The 15,871-nt window shown below is 39.8% G+C and overlaps 1 protein-coding gene across 1 annotated transcript in view; it reads left to right on the top strand.

Moving 5' to 3' along the window:
• Positions 1 to 15,871, top strand: part of PLCE1 (phospholipase C epsilon 1) — a 301,542-nt gene that overhangs the window by 243,997 nt on the left and 41,674 nt on the right. Inside the window, exons 12-19 of the mRNA XM_081075061.1 lie at positions 548 to 670; positions 759 to 895; positions 2,975 to 3,213; positions 4,759 to 4,820; positions 4,905 to 5,070; positions 8,006 to 8,113; positions 9,603 to 9,719; positions 12,282 to 12,440. Of these exons, the coding sequence (XP_080931187.1) occupies positions 548 to 670; positions 759 to 895; positions 2,975 to 3,213; positions 4,759 to 4,820; positions 4,905 to 5,070; positions 8,006 to 8,113; positions 9,603 to 9,719; positions 12,282 to 12,440 (1,111 nt within the window). The remainder of the gene's footprint in view (positions 1 to 547; positions 671 to 758; positions 896 to 2,974; positions 3,214 to 4,758; positions 4,821 to 4,904; positions 5,071 to 8,005; positions 8,114 to 9,602; positions 9,720 to 12,281; positions 12,441 to 15,871) is intronic.

Below are 15,871 nucleotides of genomic sequence, written 5' to 3'. Positions count from 1 at the left end.
CTTTCCATTCTTAATATTTTTCTGAGTCACATTTTCCATTAGTATTAAAAGGCTCTCCCTGTTTTCACCTAAGAACTGGTTAAAAAAGGAAAAAGAGAAGCCATTGATACATTCAAGACTTTCTTCTTAAATGTTTCTATAATTCAGAAGATAGAAAAGAACACACATAATTTTCCATAGGTTATGATGGAGTAATATGGGGCTTTTTTTTTTAATGGCTTTTCTTCAAAAGCACTGAATTTGTTTTTGCCCCACTGATCTGTGATTTCAAAGAACTGTTTTGATTAGAAGCGGTATATGAACCTCAGCCTTGTGCCCTTATTAAATAGGCTGTAAACATGAAGTAGTTTCCATGTATATGTTTTATTTCATCTGAAATACTATATATTCGTTTTGAGAGACATGAAAAGAGAGTCCAGAATAGTCTCCACCTCAAACAACTTGCAATCCATCTTTTTGCTCAGATGGCTAGTCAGAGAATGTCTGTTGGGGCAGAGGGACAGAACTGGCCCCAGCATTGCCCGTTAAGGTCATGTCTTTGTTGCAGTGCTTGGAGCAGCAGCAGCTGGCACGGGCGCATCAAGGGAGGAATGAAAGGCTTTCAGAGTTTCATGGTTTCAGACAGTAACATGAGTTTTGTGGAATTTGTTGAGCTGTTCAAATCATTCAGGTATGTATGACATGCTTTCTTGTTACCCTCTCTCAGCCCCACATTTGAATAAGACACTTAACTGTGACTGTTTTCATTCCTCACACAGTGTAAGGAGCCGCAAGGACCTAAAGGACCTCTTTGACCTCTATGCTGTGCCCTGCAACCGAGCCGGCTCTGAGGCAGCCCCACTCTACACCAACCTAACCATTGACGAAAACACCAGTGGTCTGCAGCCTGACCTAGGTTTGTATAACAGTTGCGTCTTTCCCTTTAATAACTTTCTATCTAAAAACCAAGGTTAGAGATCCAATCATACACTCCCTCCACTGTCCCACATGGCATGCTGTTACCTGGAGAACGGTGAAACACTTAGAGATTTATTGCAAGGTGTCATTGGCATGTGGGACAAGAAAATTTCTCATTGTCTGGGTCTGTCCACGTATTCCAGAATACTTGACCAATAGAGCCCTCCATTCATGCTGACAACCAAAAACCCTTTCCCACCTATTTCCAGAAATCCACTAAGTGTGTGGTGCGTCCCGTTGAGAACCACCATCTCTTCCCCGCCTACCAGCTGATGGATGGGCAACCCTGGGTGGGAGTTGCCCGCCCTTTGACTACATGAGTCTTTAGTGACCTCAGCAGAACACGCCTGTCTGAACATCCAGGACATTTTTTCTCATATGTAAACCAGAATGTCTCATTGTTCTATTCCACTCACCACCACCACCATCATCACCCATGCATTTTAAAGCCTATTATTTTTCTCTTCTGTTCTTCCTGGAAACAATAAACACACACACAAAAAAAGCAAAAGCAAAAAACCTGTCCTTTTTCATGTAGTTGCTTTTTAATTATTTAAAACCTATATTGTCCTTAAGCTAAGAATATTAACCTTGTTTTCAACTTTCGTCGTAAAATGTGCATAACTATGGATTAGCCAACCAGTTGTACTTTTAAAAAATTTAATAGACTTCTTTTAGAGCAGTTTTAGAAAAAATGAGCAGAAAGTACAGAGTTCCAATATACCCTCCCCCTACACACACATACACAGTTTCCCCTATTATTAATATCTTGCTTTAGTGTGGAATATTTGTTACAAGTGAGCCAATATTGATATGTTATTATTACCTGAAGTCCGTAGTTTACATTGCTGTTCACTGTTTGTATTGTACATTCTGTGGGCTTTGACATAAGTGTAATGACATGTATCCACAATTATAGTATTATGAAGACTAGTTTCACTGCCCTAAAAAATCCCCTGTGCTCCATCTTTTCATTCCTCCCACCCTCCTCTGAACCCCTGGCAACCACCAATCTTTTTACTGTCTCTACACTATTGCCTTTTCCAGAATGTCACGTAGCTGGACTCATACAGTATGTAGCCTTTTTAGATTGGCTTTTTTCACTTCACAATATACGTTTCAAGTTCCTCTATGTCTTTTCATGGCTTCATACAGCCTTCCTTTTTATACCTGCATAATATTCCATTGTCCAGTGTGTTTATCCACACAGATGTAGAAGGACGCCTTGGTTGCTTCCAATTACAAATAAAGCTGCTGTAAATACTTGTTTGGAATTTTTTGTGTGGACGTAAGTTTTCAACTCATTGGGGAACACCTAGAAACTCAATTGCTGGATCCTATGATAAGCCCATCTTTAGCTCTGCGTGAAACTGCCAGACTATCTTCCAAAGTGGCTCGAATGGAAATGACTGGCCATACCAAAGTTAGTGCCCTGTGGAGCAACAGGCATTGCTGAGAGGAATGTAAAATGGTACGGCCACTGCGGAAGAGAGTTTGGCAGCTTCTTACAAAACTAAACATACTTTCACCATACGATTCAGCAATTGCACTCCTTGGTATTTACCCAATGAATTGAAAACTTATGTTCATGCAGAAACCTGCACACAAATGTTTATCTTTATACTTGTAAAGTACAGAAAAACTGTACTTTTAAGGGTACATATTTAGTCTGTGCACACATAAAACTACAGTAGTTACTCTCAAAAACCAAAGTCCAAATTCAGCCTAAAATTCCCAACTGAATGTATGTTTAGTTCTTATCTAATACCTAAGCTCGTGGGCTCTCGAAGACATCAATCTAGTTCTCGCTTAGTTTCTTTTACGTATTCATTGATTTATTTTTTTATTTCTTCTATTATGTGAAGCCAGGAATAAGCATTGAGTTTGATGGCTTGTTTAGACAGATCACTGAAAAGTTTCTCCCGCTTAATAATACCACAACACCATTATCTCTAACATGAACTTTAAGAAAGATGCTGGCTAGTTTGTCCATGTTCTGTGTGTGGATCTGTTTCAGATTTGTTGACCAGAAATGTCTCGGATTTGGGGTTGTTCATTAAGAGTAAACAGCAGCTGTCGGACAACCAGAGGCAGATCTCTGATGCCATTGCTGCTGCAAGTATTGTGACAAATGGCACTGGCATCGAGAGCACATCCCTGGGTGTGTTTGGGGTCGGCATACTTCAGCTCAACGACTTTCTAGTGAATTGCCAAGGAGAACACTGCACTTATGATGAAATCCTTAGTATCATCCAGGTATGTTTCGTGTGCATACACATGTGTCAAGCCTCCAACCATTCTGATTATTTCTGTAAACATGTACTCTTTCTACACTGCTTTCCAAAGGCTCCAAGTCTGGGGCAGAAATAGAGGGTTTGGGGTTTGTTTGTTTTTTGAATACCAAATATATGTGTTCTTATTTAACATGTAATTAACATAGGTCCCCTTCTCTTACTCAGTGACTGTGATAAGAATCAGCATATGATATCTTCTTATTGCTGTAGCACATGCAATAGAATTGGTGGGCTAGGTCTTCACCCTCTTTGCTCATTTAACAAATATTTGTTAGCTCCTACTATGAGCCTGGTTTGGTTCTAGGACCTGGGAATATCATAGTAAATAAGTTCAAGTTCTGGCCCTCAACACAGTTTATGTTCAAGTGGGCAGGGCAGACAATAAATAAAGATAGAATGTAATTTTAGATAATGATGGGTTCTGCAAAATATTGAGCAGAGTGAGGGGATGGAGCCGTGCAGGAGGGTTAAGAGGAATAAGCAAAGGCCGCTCTGAGGAGGTGACATTTGGGCTGAGCCCTCAGTGAATAAGCCATTGAAGGTCAGAGGAAAGAACAGACCTTCCAGACAGGGAGCAGCAAGTTCAAAGTCTTAGGCAGGAACGAGGTTGGGGTTTATTAGGAGCAATAAAAAAGCCATGTAATGGGAGCCGCATACACTAGAGGGACAACGGTAGACATGATTTCAGACAGGTAGGCAGGGGCCAAACCATCTCGACATTTTAGGCAACAGTAAGGAGTTGACTTTAATCCATGAGAAGTGGGAAGCTAATGGAAATTTTTGAGCAGGGGAGTAACAGGATTTGATTTATGTTTGTAAGCAGTCACTATGGGTCCACTGGAGAATAAACTGGGAAAGGAATGAAAGCAGAGAGGCAGGATAGGAAGCTTTCCCAGCAATCCAGGCAAGATATGGTGGTGACTTCAACTAGAGGGTGACAGGAAGCAATGGGGTGAGGTAGTTCATTGTGGTTGCGTCACAGGCAACAGAATCAGTCTAGGTTTTCAATCTGCCTTGTCAACTGATTGGGAATCAGTGGATTAGCTCTCCAGCAATTGAATTGGATCACTGGAAATGCTTAAAAGGTAAGATTATTATCACATACTGAGTGCTCACTATAATTTTGAGTATAAGCACTATACTAAGTGTTCTATGAGAATTATCTCATTTCCCCTCTCGTCAATTCTATGGTACCTGCTATTCATATCCCCACGTTCACCTGGATAAACTGATACCATTTGTTTTCATATAAATCAGCCTTATTCTTTTCTCTTGCTCTCTCTTTTTTCTCTTAAATAAATATGCTTCGTATAATAAACTCACTTATAATAAATATTTTCTTTTAGACTGAAAAACTACATCTTACCACTATATAACTAAATTAGTTCAAATATTTGGTTTAGATGTTTCCTGATGAAAACAGAACAGCTTTAAAAAATGATGTGGTGGGGTTATTTTCCCTGTAGTTCCCTTTACCTAAATAACACTCTTTTTGTATCCTTTGCAGAAGTTTGAGCCTAGCATTAGTATGTGTCATCAGGGCCTAATGTCATTTGAAGGATTTGCAAGGTAACTTTTTAAAAATATCTTTTTCCCATCATTTAACCGTTTATATTTTCCCCATGCAGTTCTAAAAAAAATTGTTTCTTCTAGGTTTCTGATGGATAAAGATAATTTTGCCTCGAAAAATGATGAGTCACAAGAGAACATTAAAGACTTGCAGCTGCCCCTCTCCTACTATTACATTGAATCTTCACACAATACCTACCTCACAGGCCATCAGCTCAAAGGAGAATCCTCAGTGGAACTCTACAGCCAGGTACTGAGAATTCCACTTGGAATGTGGTTTTCATTAAACCTATTAATGTAACCCCCAAAGTCACAAAAACTTGACCCCAGACTCCTGTGAAGAACTTAAGAACTACTACATGTGAAATGTGAGGAAACATGATGTGTGGGAAAACTGCCTATACATAAGTTGTTTTCTTGACATCTTTTTGTTTTGTTTCTTCGCCCCTATGTATACTTAACCTTTTTCTGGGCAACCAGAAAAACAAAAAAAGTATTTGTTTGAGACTCATAACTTTTAGATCCTAGTTAGTCTGACCTACTCCCACTAAAATTAGATTTTCCCATGGGAAATTTATCTAATCATTTCCCCAAACGCTAAATAAATCAATATATTATAGTGGGAAAGCATAGTAGAAAATGCAACTTTCTGTGAAGTTATTCCCAAAGTATTGTTTATTTTACTTTGCAATTTGTTGGACAATCAATCCACCCCTATGGTAAGCAACTTAAGAACAAAAGCTGCACAGACTGTAGGCACTGTCCCTATACACTTAATTTATGGGAATGTTCTGGGAAACTCACTAGGTTCTCTGGACTAGAAAACAGCACATCCTTTTGACCTAAACATCTAACTCTCAGTGATCTGCATGTCAGTTGCTTCTCTGTTATATTTTCTGCAACTTCCTAGTATACTCTACCTGTTTTCTGAACTCCTACAAGGAAAGGTAACGAGGAAGGAGCTAGGTTAGGTCCAGAAACTGTAAGTGTTGGCGCAGAGGTCCAAGTGTGAAAATTATAATTGCATTGTTGGCACAAGCCCAGCAGACTTGAGTTCCCTTTGTTCTCCAGATTAGTCCAGATAGTCCTCAAACCATGGGTCAAACTTCAGTGCCAAAGTTTATCTTGTATGGAATGTGGACTTTACACTCCAAAATCTAAGAGGCTTTTATTATGGAATGAAGAAATGTCCTTAGAATAGTAATTTTCAAAATAGGAGCGCTGGCACGGGGACTTAACTGCTGACACTGCAATAAACAAGCCATAGAGTAGAAAGTGTTTCATACCCTGCCCCCCACTGCCGCTGAAGTCCTGCTTGTTTGTGTGCTTTATACCTTGGTCCTGCATTTGCACAGAGAATTCCAAGGTTTAAAAAGTTTGAAATCCATTGTTCTGGGGGAAAGACATGGGGAGGGGGAGAGAGAGAGACAGAGACACAGAGAGAGAGAGAGAATTTCTCCTCCAAAATAAGCAAGGACCAATCAATGTCCTAGCTTTTATTCCTACTTTTGTTCCCTATTTGACTTCAAAGAGTTTATTTTTTTAACTCTTTTAAAAAAGGGTATAATGTACCCCAAGTAGAAATTGTCACAGCTTTCGAATAAGGCATCAGAACCCCTTAAATAGACTCACAGCTCACAGACATGCTTAAACCTAGTATGAATATCCCTTTAACTTTATTTCTTCCCACTCTCATCTCTCCTTCAGGCTTTCTAATGACCTCCTAACATTGCTCTATGGGGCAGATGGGAAGTGAGAAAAAGCCCTGTTCTCATGTGGAATTTCCCACTCTGGTTTTCTTTTTCTAGCCATATATGGAGGTCTTAAGGTCATGCAGACTTTGATAAAGATCTTTAGTCTTTTCATGCTGAAAACCATCTCATCTGCTGCCAGTTGGTGAACATTTTTTCCCAGTATGGCAAGCTCATTACAAAGATGAAGAGCAGCCTCATGTTCCAGTTGTCACATTACACAATTTTCAGCCCAAAGCAACATACTTCTAGAAACCCTGCTGGAAGAGGCTGGTTGCCCTAGGATCTAGGCCACAGAATCAATTTTACCTGAGACAACTGGTCACCCAGGAGCACTGGGTGCTGCATGCTGTGCAATGGGAAGACTCTAGCAAGTATTTCATATAACAATACTAAAATAAGAGGGATTCCACTATCTGAGTTTTGTTGCAGCAGCTCTTGTAGCCACTAAGTCCCCTGTATTAGGTTACTGTCACATGGTAACAGTTATGTGATTCTTAAATCTGTGGGTGGGGTCATTTGGAGATATATCCTCCTCTTGGCTTGGGTTACCCTATCAACTCATGGAAAATTTTTAAGATAGTCTACAGATAGATTCTATGAAAGAAGAGGTTGCTTCAAGCACAGTTACAGAGTTACAACTCAAGCGCGTGTGTCAGGAGCTTGGCTTCCAACTCTAGCTCCAGGACAGCAAATAGGTATCATCTCATCTGATTCGTTGGTAGTGTTTCCTGGCGCACTTTGCCGAAGAAGTTGTGAGATAATGTATCAAAGTTTATGGAGCAAGTGTGCTGTGATTGATTACTGATGTCTGCTAAGGGTATGGGAGAGGCAAGTTTATGGTTTATTTGTCATCTCTGCCTTAGGTTCTATTCTAGGATTAGACAGCAAGGCAGATCCTTGATAAATTCCTTGCTTCTACTCTTCTTACATGCTACATGTATATAGCAAAGTATTAGCCAGCATTTAGACCTAAATTTGGAGGAGATTTTATCCTGATTGGATTTATATAAATGTTAGGACAGATAATTAAGGAATCAGTGGCCTCATTTCCTGTGGGTCCTGGCATCACCTCCACTGACATCTGCCCAGAGAGAACACTGGCCTGGCTCTCTCATTTCAGTGTGTGCCACGTACATACATAGGTCCCCTGAGGGACCAGAGTTGCTGGGAAAAATGGTCAAATGATTTTGACATCAAATTTTACTTTCCAATGGTATTCAGCTCTGGAAAGCACACTTTCCACCTTAATCTGTTCTCTCCCTTCCCCAGCACTGAGCAAATATGACCTTTGACCAAAATGTAATATTTATTTAGATCTTATGCTCATCAGCTTTCACCCCGAATGAATACTGATATGTAGAATCACATGCTGGGTTTAAGGCTTTGTCTCCATTAACTCATCTGGAGTGGATTTATTCATTGATCACACAGGTTCTCTTGCAAGGCTGTAGGAGCGTAGAGTTGGACTGCTGGGATGGAGATGATGGGATGCCCATCATTTATCATGGACATACACTGACAACCAAGATCCCCTTCAAGGTAATACTTTCTTTACCTCTCCTTCAAGATAATACCTTTCTTTAAATCAGATCTCCTGGACAGTCCATCTTTTCAGCTGGAGTAATAGAAACATTGTTCTGTCGTCTCCTGACCATTTCCAGAACGCCTTAGGAAATAAGGGGAGACCAACTCTTCAGTGCTTCTGGAACCACAAATCAGGGATAATAGGATGTCACCTGTCAGTTGTTTGTGTAAAACCGGAAAATATGTAATAGGTCGGGTGTTCTTATCCTGGCTCTGAAGCTTTCCCGAAATTGTTTATAGAGCTGTGTAGGACGTTTGCATGCTCATTTTTCTGGGAGTTGATCTAGAATCCCCATTTCATTTTCATTCAACTAAAGTTTAACAACCATTACCTTAAATTAGTTTTCACATAATAGTGCTATTGTAATTTTTACATTGTAAGGTAATATTGGGGGTCCCAAAAATGTATACAAGTGGACACTTTGGTCAACGTTGCTTAAGCAGTAGTTCGCCTTAACCAGAAGTGTCTGGACACTGATAGGAAACACTTTGAGCACCTCTTATAATTGCGGAAGTCAAACATGACTTGTATTCATCTTTTGTTATCGGTATATATTGAGTATTACAATTTTAATACAGTTTTTCCTTTCTTAAAAGGTGTATACATTTTCTTTGGCACCCTCTGTATATAAAAGACAGGATCCGTCTGCTTGCTATAGGAATTAAACGTCACTTGTCCTGGTATCATGTGTTAAGAGAGGATTAAATAATTAACATTATAAAGTAATGAGAATTGATTCCACCTGGGGAGTTGGTCGGCCAGGAAGACTGGTCTCACTGGATTATCGTTTCAAATTCTAGGTCGTTTGTTAGTTCATTGTGCAATTACCATCCTTATACAGAGGGTCTTTTGCTGTGTAACATCATTTTTCTCTGAACTGTGGCTAGACTGGGAAAGAATGTTATTATTTCTGTCTTATATGTAGAAATAATGGCTAAAATGCATTTTCTCTTTAATTCATTTTCCTATTTGGCCCTGTTAAAACTCTTAGACTCTATATTGAGGAGAAGAAGAGTTGATAACTGTGTTTTCATGAACGCATAAATATATGTCTTATTGCCCCAAGTAGTTTATAAAAACTCCTTGAGAGCAGGAAAGTGTCTTGTGCCTCACTAGTTTTTATGCTGTAACTAAAACCATGTCTTTTACCTACAGTACATTCAATATACACACATTGACGTGTAACATTCAGCACACTGAAAGCTGTTCCTGTAGCATGTGAACAAAACTCAATGTGAACAGTTTAATGTCTTTATGGAAAATAGCTTTGTCCTCTTGCTTAATTTGAAGATACATTTGAAAAGATAAAAACCACTTTGGCCGGAGTCTTCTGAAAACAACAACTTAGATGCTTTCTGTGGCTATAAGTACCTTGCCTTCTGTCACCTTGGACAGATATCTCATTAGAATGAGATAGCTAATGAGCTGTTCTGGCTCTCATAGGAAGTGGTTGAAGCCATCGATCGCAGTGCCTTCATCAACTCTGACCTGCCAATCATCATATCGATTGAGAACCACTGTTCATTGCCTCAGCAACGAAAAATGGCAGAAATTTTTAAGGTAAGCTTTTAGCTGATGAGGCAGGATGGTACACTGGCCTTTGTCTTGCAACTGTTGGGTTTGATGTTGGGTCACCACCGACCACCACAGCTGGATCTCAGCTGTGAAGCACATACAGTTAAGGTCCCTCAGACCTGAGAAGTGGGGGTACCCTGAGAACTCTCCTGGATGGTCCATCTTTTCAGCTGGAGTAGTAGAAGCATTGTTCTGTGGTCTCCAGACCATTTCCAGAAAGCCTCAGGAAATAAGGAGAGACTGGCTCTCCAGTACTTCTGCAACCACAAATCAGGAATGCCAGGATGTCACCTGTCAGTTGTTTGTGGAAAAGCTGAAAATAATCTCATGGCAAAGAAGCCAAATCTTGTGGCCCACACCACAGATTCAGGGATCCAACTTGACAAAGAGCTCAGACTGGCCTCAACAGTTGCTATGTTAATGCTCAGCCCTTCCTTATACAAGGAAACTATAATGCAGACCGATTCAGGGGCAAATATTCCCTCATACTTACCCCTTCCTCCAATGGTCAAGGCATTTGTGGAAACATGGCTCTCAGGGGGAGGGAGGGACATGGCAGCAGGAAATACCCCCAAACACTGATACTACAAAACTAATTAGTCTGTCATATTGTCTTTCCTTAGCCATCATTTAGAATAATGATCTCTAAACGTTTTTGATTGTGTACTCCTAACAATAAAATATGATAACATGTATACCTATTGTGCATTTATTGACTTATTTCTAAATTATATACATGTCCTACTTATTAACATATTTTATACGTGAAAAAGTAGAATGTAAAAGGGAATAAAATAGAAGTGATGAAAGAAAAATAATTTTAATACTATTATTAATGGTATAAAAAACCCTTTTGCTCTCATAAAAAAAATTTTAAGTAACTTTATTATTTATTTATTTAAATTTTTAATGAGAGTAATATGATTGAACATGCTTCATTGTTTTTGAAATTTTTGGTTTAAACTTTGTGATCTTGATGTCTTGGATGACTTGGATGTCTTGTTTTAAGTTTAGTTTATTATTTCTGTATTTGGTTTTAATAGCTACCGTAGCTGATAAAGATACTTTACAAACATACATGCATCTAGATGGAAAAGAGGTGTCAGGAGCTGCACTTGCCAAATCATGGTACCATGTCTTAATTCCATTAATGATGCAAAGGTTTTTGTTGACATTTGGCTAGAAAAGTTGTATGTTTCCTGGTATCAATCAGTTTTTCTTAAAAACTTATTGAGAAGGTGTTGTCTTCTATATGTTTAACAAATGAGTTCAAACTCCACCAAAACCCTTCATTTGGAAGATTTTTTTTTAACGGGAAATCTGCTTTCAAGTTTCTTAAATGTGCATATGTGAGAGTTTTTATTATAACACACATTGTTTCCTACAACAAAATCACATCACAATAGAAATATTTTCAGACATCTGTTTTTAAAATACTCTTTCCAGAACACAAATTTTGTCTAAAAAGCAATAACTAACTCAATGTTTAAACATTACCCTTATCATATAGGAACAGATTAAATGTGATTATTACCATTGTCATCATCATCAAAGTACTGCCCCCCACTGTAAGCAGAAGAAGTCAGAAAATTTAGGACACTTCTTTTAAAAGAAAAATACATAAATTAGAAATACTTCTTTAACTACTTCTTTTGTGATATGAAGTGTGAACTTCTATAATGCATAAAAGATTTTTGTAGTCACTTTTTATCTCATCATAAAATATTTTCAAGAAGCCTTCCTTTTATGAATGAACCACAGTGGTAACATCCTGGGGCATCCAAACTGCAATCATCTCAATAAACTGGTAGCAAACAAAGGCGTGAGGGACCCACTATGGGTCCCTTGGCATCAGGAGATCCCCCCCTTGTCCCTCAGGGACCTTCTTGAACAGCTCTTGGCACACAGACTGAATCCGACTTACTGAATGAGGGAGCCACTTTTAATCAGTACATTAAACGTGAATAAGCTTCCATTTTTTTATTAAAATTAACCAGAAATAGAAATTTCTATGTTTTGTCCTCCCCTTACCCCAATGGATCATCCTGTGCCTGCCCCCACTACCCACTTTCTTAAAGGACACACATTCCATTTGGGAGACTGGGACTCAAAATCTTGGTGAGAATGGTGTCTGCGGTACTGTCTACCAAATGGTGGCAAATGCTCCCTAGTATCTTTCATCTTCGTCCCCACTCCCTACCTATTTCAAGGTTTCCATCCTTTTATCATCTTACCCACATCTGGAATGGGCCATCTTCTACAAAGCACAGCTTCTAACTGGATCTGTTTTCTTCTTTAGTACATCAGACCCCAGAGCATGTTCCTAAATGGTTAGAACTGAACCCACCCGGAGAAGGCCTAGCCCTGTCCTGTGTTAACCACCTCCCTTCCTCCCAGTAAGAAACTTTGGGAAGTGGGGGACATGACGTCTTTCCTAGTTCCTCTCCTAGGATTTTTAAAACAACTCAACTGGACTGAAATGTCCAGTTAAATAATTCAAGTGTGAGTAAGAAGTATTGATTATGTGTTTTCCTTTATTCTTTTTAGACTGTGTTTGGAGAAAAACTGGTGTCTAAATTCTTATTTGAAAGTGATTTCTCAGATGATCCAATGCTTCCCTCACCTGACCAGCTGAGAAGGAAAGTGCTTCTTAAAAATAAGAAGCTAAAAGCCCATCAGACACCGGTGGATATCTTAAAGCAAAAGGTACTCTCTTCTTGTTCAAGAGGTTATGGATCTACTGTGTGCCCAGAACAAAGCAATTAAAAACATTCTAAACTTTCAGATGACCTGCTAGGAAATCAGGTTTTAAAGATTGAGTTTCCTTGAATAATACACTTGATTTTTGACTTCCCACTTTGTAGATCAATAAATATTGTCATCCTTTTCACCTAAAATTTTATTTTGTAAAATTGGTTTCTCATGTAAGATGTACTTCTGTTATATAATTGATTCTGAGTGGGACAGTGTGTAACTCTTGTCTCTGGACCTGGGCTTGACAACTGTCTATCCCACAGTGATTGTTCTCGTGCCCTGTAGGGAGAGCCTCTTGCAGAGAAAGCCCCCTGTAGGGAGAGCTTCCTGCAGGGAAAGCACCTGGACGTGGGGCTGTGAGTCCCGAGGTCCATGGAACCCCATAGCAGCAGCCCTGTGGCCCCAGCATGGAAGTTGGCACAGTGCATCACTGTGGTTTGTAGACTCCAAAACACTCCCGTACCTGCCTCGCCCATGGAGATCTGTATCCCAAACACCGCAAACCCACCTGTGTAGGATGGCCTCAGTCCAAGTATCCCTGAAAACATGTAGGTCCAGAATCACTGAGTCCACATGCCAGGGTACACTTACTTATCCCACAGAATGACAGCTCCCAAAACTCTTTGTTCTACTTAGGAGGGTTCTATTGGGCCTAAAATACAACTTTTGAAATTATAGCAACCCTGAGGTGCTGAACCGACCTCAGCACCCTGCAGGGGCAGAATGGTGCAGCTCCAGCAGCAGAGACAGCCCAGAGCCAAAACTAGATTATGTCCTATAGGCTTTAATTTCTGTGTGCCTTCACCTCCAAGCCTCCAGGCCGTACTCCAGTCCTGCTTTAGTGGTTCCCAGAAAGCACAGAATTATGGATCCTATGGCCCAACAAATTTGGAACCTTTGTCCTCAGTCATTAATAAAAATGTCAAGTCGAATTGAGTCATGTATTCAGTTTGACCTAGTTGAGTAGTCAGTTTGAAGCAATCATCAAATCTTCGAAAAGCTCTAATTTGTAGAACTCCCAGGTAGGGCCAGAGTTTAAAGACAAGTCATATATAACATGATATTAGAGAAAGAACATTGTGAGGGAACCAGAACTACCAGGTTCTAACCACTGGCTTGTCACAAACCTGCTAGATGACCATGAGCCAATCGATCTTTCTGGGCCTCCATTTCTTCATCTATAAAATGGGAATGTTGTGGTGTCTAGCCTCAGAGGACTCTCCTGACACTAAAATCTCACAAAACCTCTCCCAAGATGAATCATGAAACCCCTGTCAGAACTGCAGACCCTCTGGAAACATTTTATCATCCCACTTCTCAAGCTCCATTTCCAGTATTTCTTGCCATTCTAGAACATCACTGCTTCTCCAAGGGACCCTTGGAGCATCCTGTCATCTGCTGTCCTAATATGTACCAGAGAGTTCTCAGATTGCCTGACTCACCTGCAGTGGGCTTCCAGGTGGCCCAAAGTACAGGCTAAGTGAGGGACTTATGTCTCCCGGTAACCTCAGTGATTCACCTCAAGTCTGCTACAGATGCATTCAGGGTGGGGAAGGAAGGTGAGGCCACAGGCTCCATCATCTTTAGACTTACCCTTCTGAGCAGAAAAGCAGGTATTTCCAGAAAGGACCCCCAAACCAGTACAGCCTAGCAGATCCCTGCTGACCAAATTTGCCCTAACTAGAGCTGCTTGGGATTATCACGGATCTGCTAGACCTATGCTCACCAAACACTGTTTGCTCAAGTAGTCCTTAAAAATGTTTTGAAAAACTGTGAACCTCTCTCATCCATTTTTCCCCTAAAATTGTTAAGGTGGCATTAACAATTTTATCACAAGTTTAAATAATTACAAAGGATATATTTTCAGACATATTATTCATCATATATAAATTATATACAAATATAATGTACAAAAACAGTCTTCATTGTCAAAAAAATCAGCTTAGTCAGCCAGACTTACCTTTGGTCAGAAAAGTTCTGACCTTTTTTAAAAAATTCAAATAAACATTGTATTATCATTCGTATGATGACCATCTCACTTTTGGATTTTAATTCTAAGATTGATGGCTAGATGGAGGAAAGACAGAGGAAAGAAGGAAGGGAAGGGAAGGGAAGAAGGATGGATGGATGGATGGATGGATGGATGGATGGATGGATGGATGGATGGATGGATGGATGGATGGATTGGATGGATTGGATGGATTGGATGGATGGATGGATGGATGGATGGATGGATGGATGGATGGATTGGATGGATGGATGGATGGATGGATGGATGGATGGATGGATGGATGGATGGATGGATTGGATGGATGGATGGATGGATGGATGGATGGATAGATAGATTCATGGCACGGAGCCATGAATGTGTTTGGAAGGACCTGGATGAAATAAGATGCTCCCCTCTTTAGTTTCTCCAGACTCTCTCAGCAGTTCTACATTCTCAAATGCCCGTTTGCTGCCTTGGCTAGTTTCTCACCTCATCTCATACACCATAGTAAGACTGTTGATTGATAAGTGAGAGTTATATTTTCTTTAGTAAAGTAGGAGAATAGCAATTACGAAAAGAAGATGTGAAAGGAGAACTAGCTGACCATAAGCTTATTTTCAGGCAGGCCTATTTTTAAAAGAGTACACATAGATGTTGAAAATCTTGAATCTAAAAATTGATTATTTTTAATCTATGAACCTGTATATCTCTACAAGTCTTTGCATATCATAGAGATACACATTACCCAATCTGAAGCTCTACGCCAAGAATAACAAAATCAGACACCGTCAGGGGCCAAGCGAGAGCCAGCTGGATACTGTATATGACAGTTGGAAGTGGTGAGGACAGGAATGGAGCATGCATGCCCTCATAAATGAACAGCTCTAAATAAATTATTTTTAAAACACTGTACCAGACAAACAATTCTAGTCTGAAGGTGAAGGTGGCCCTAAGGGCGTCCAGTGCTAGACCTCAGCTAGGTCTACCTTTGTCCAGACCTGCATTCTCAGAACCACTCCAGAAGGCCTGGCATTTACTTGGGTCCCAGAGCTCATGAGACTTATGCTGATGGGTTTCGTTATGAAGTCATTTAACTATACTTGACTCCAGGCAGCACAGGTTTGAACTGCGTGGGTCCACATATAGGTGGATTTCTTTTCAATAAATCCTGTAAATGCATTTTCTCTTCCTTAGGATTTTTTAATGACATTTTTATTTCTCTAGCTTAATTTATTGTAAGAACACAGTAGATAATACTGTGAGTGTATATTATCTACTGTGTTCTTATATACACAGTATTATCTACTATGTTCTTATATACACAGTATTATCTACTGTGTTCTTATAGACACAGTATTATCTACTGTGTTCTTACATTAAATTAAGCTAGAGA

Source organism: Rhinolophus hipposideros, assembly GCF_964194185.1.
Source record: "Rhinolophus hipposideros genome assembly, chromosome: 15".
In the NCBI taxonomy this organism is placed as follows: domain Eukaryota; kingdom Metazoa; phylum Chordata; class Mammalia; order Chiroptera; family Rhinolophidae; genus Rhinolophus; species Rhinolophus hipposideros.
Note: the sequence above shows the minus strand (reverse complement) of the source record. Positions and strands in the feature narration are given on the sequence as shown.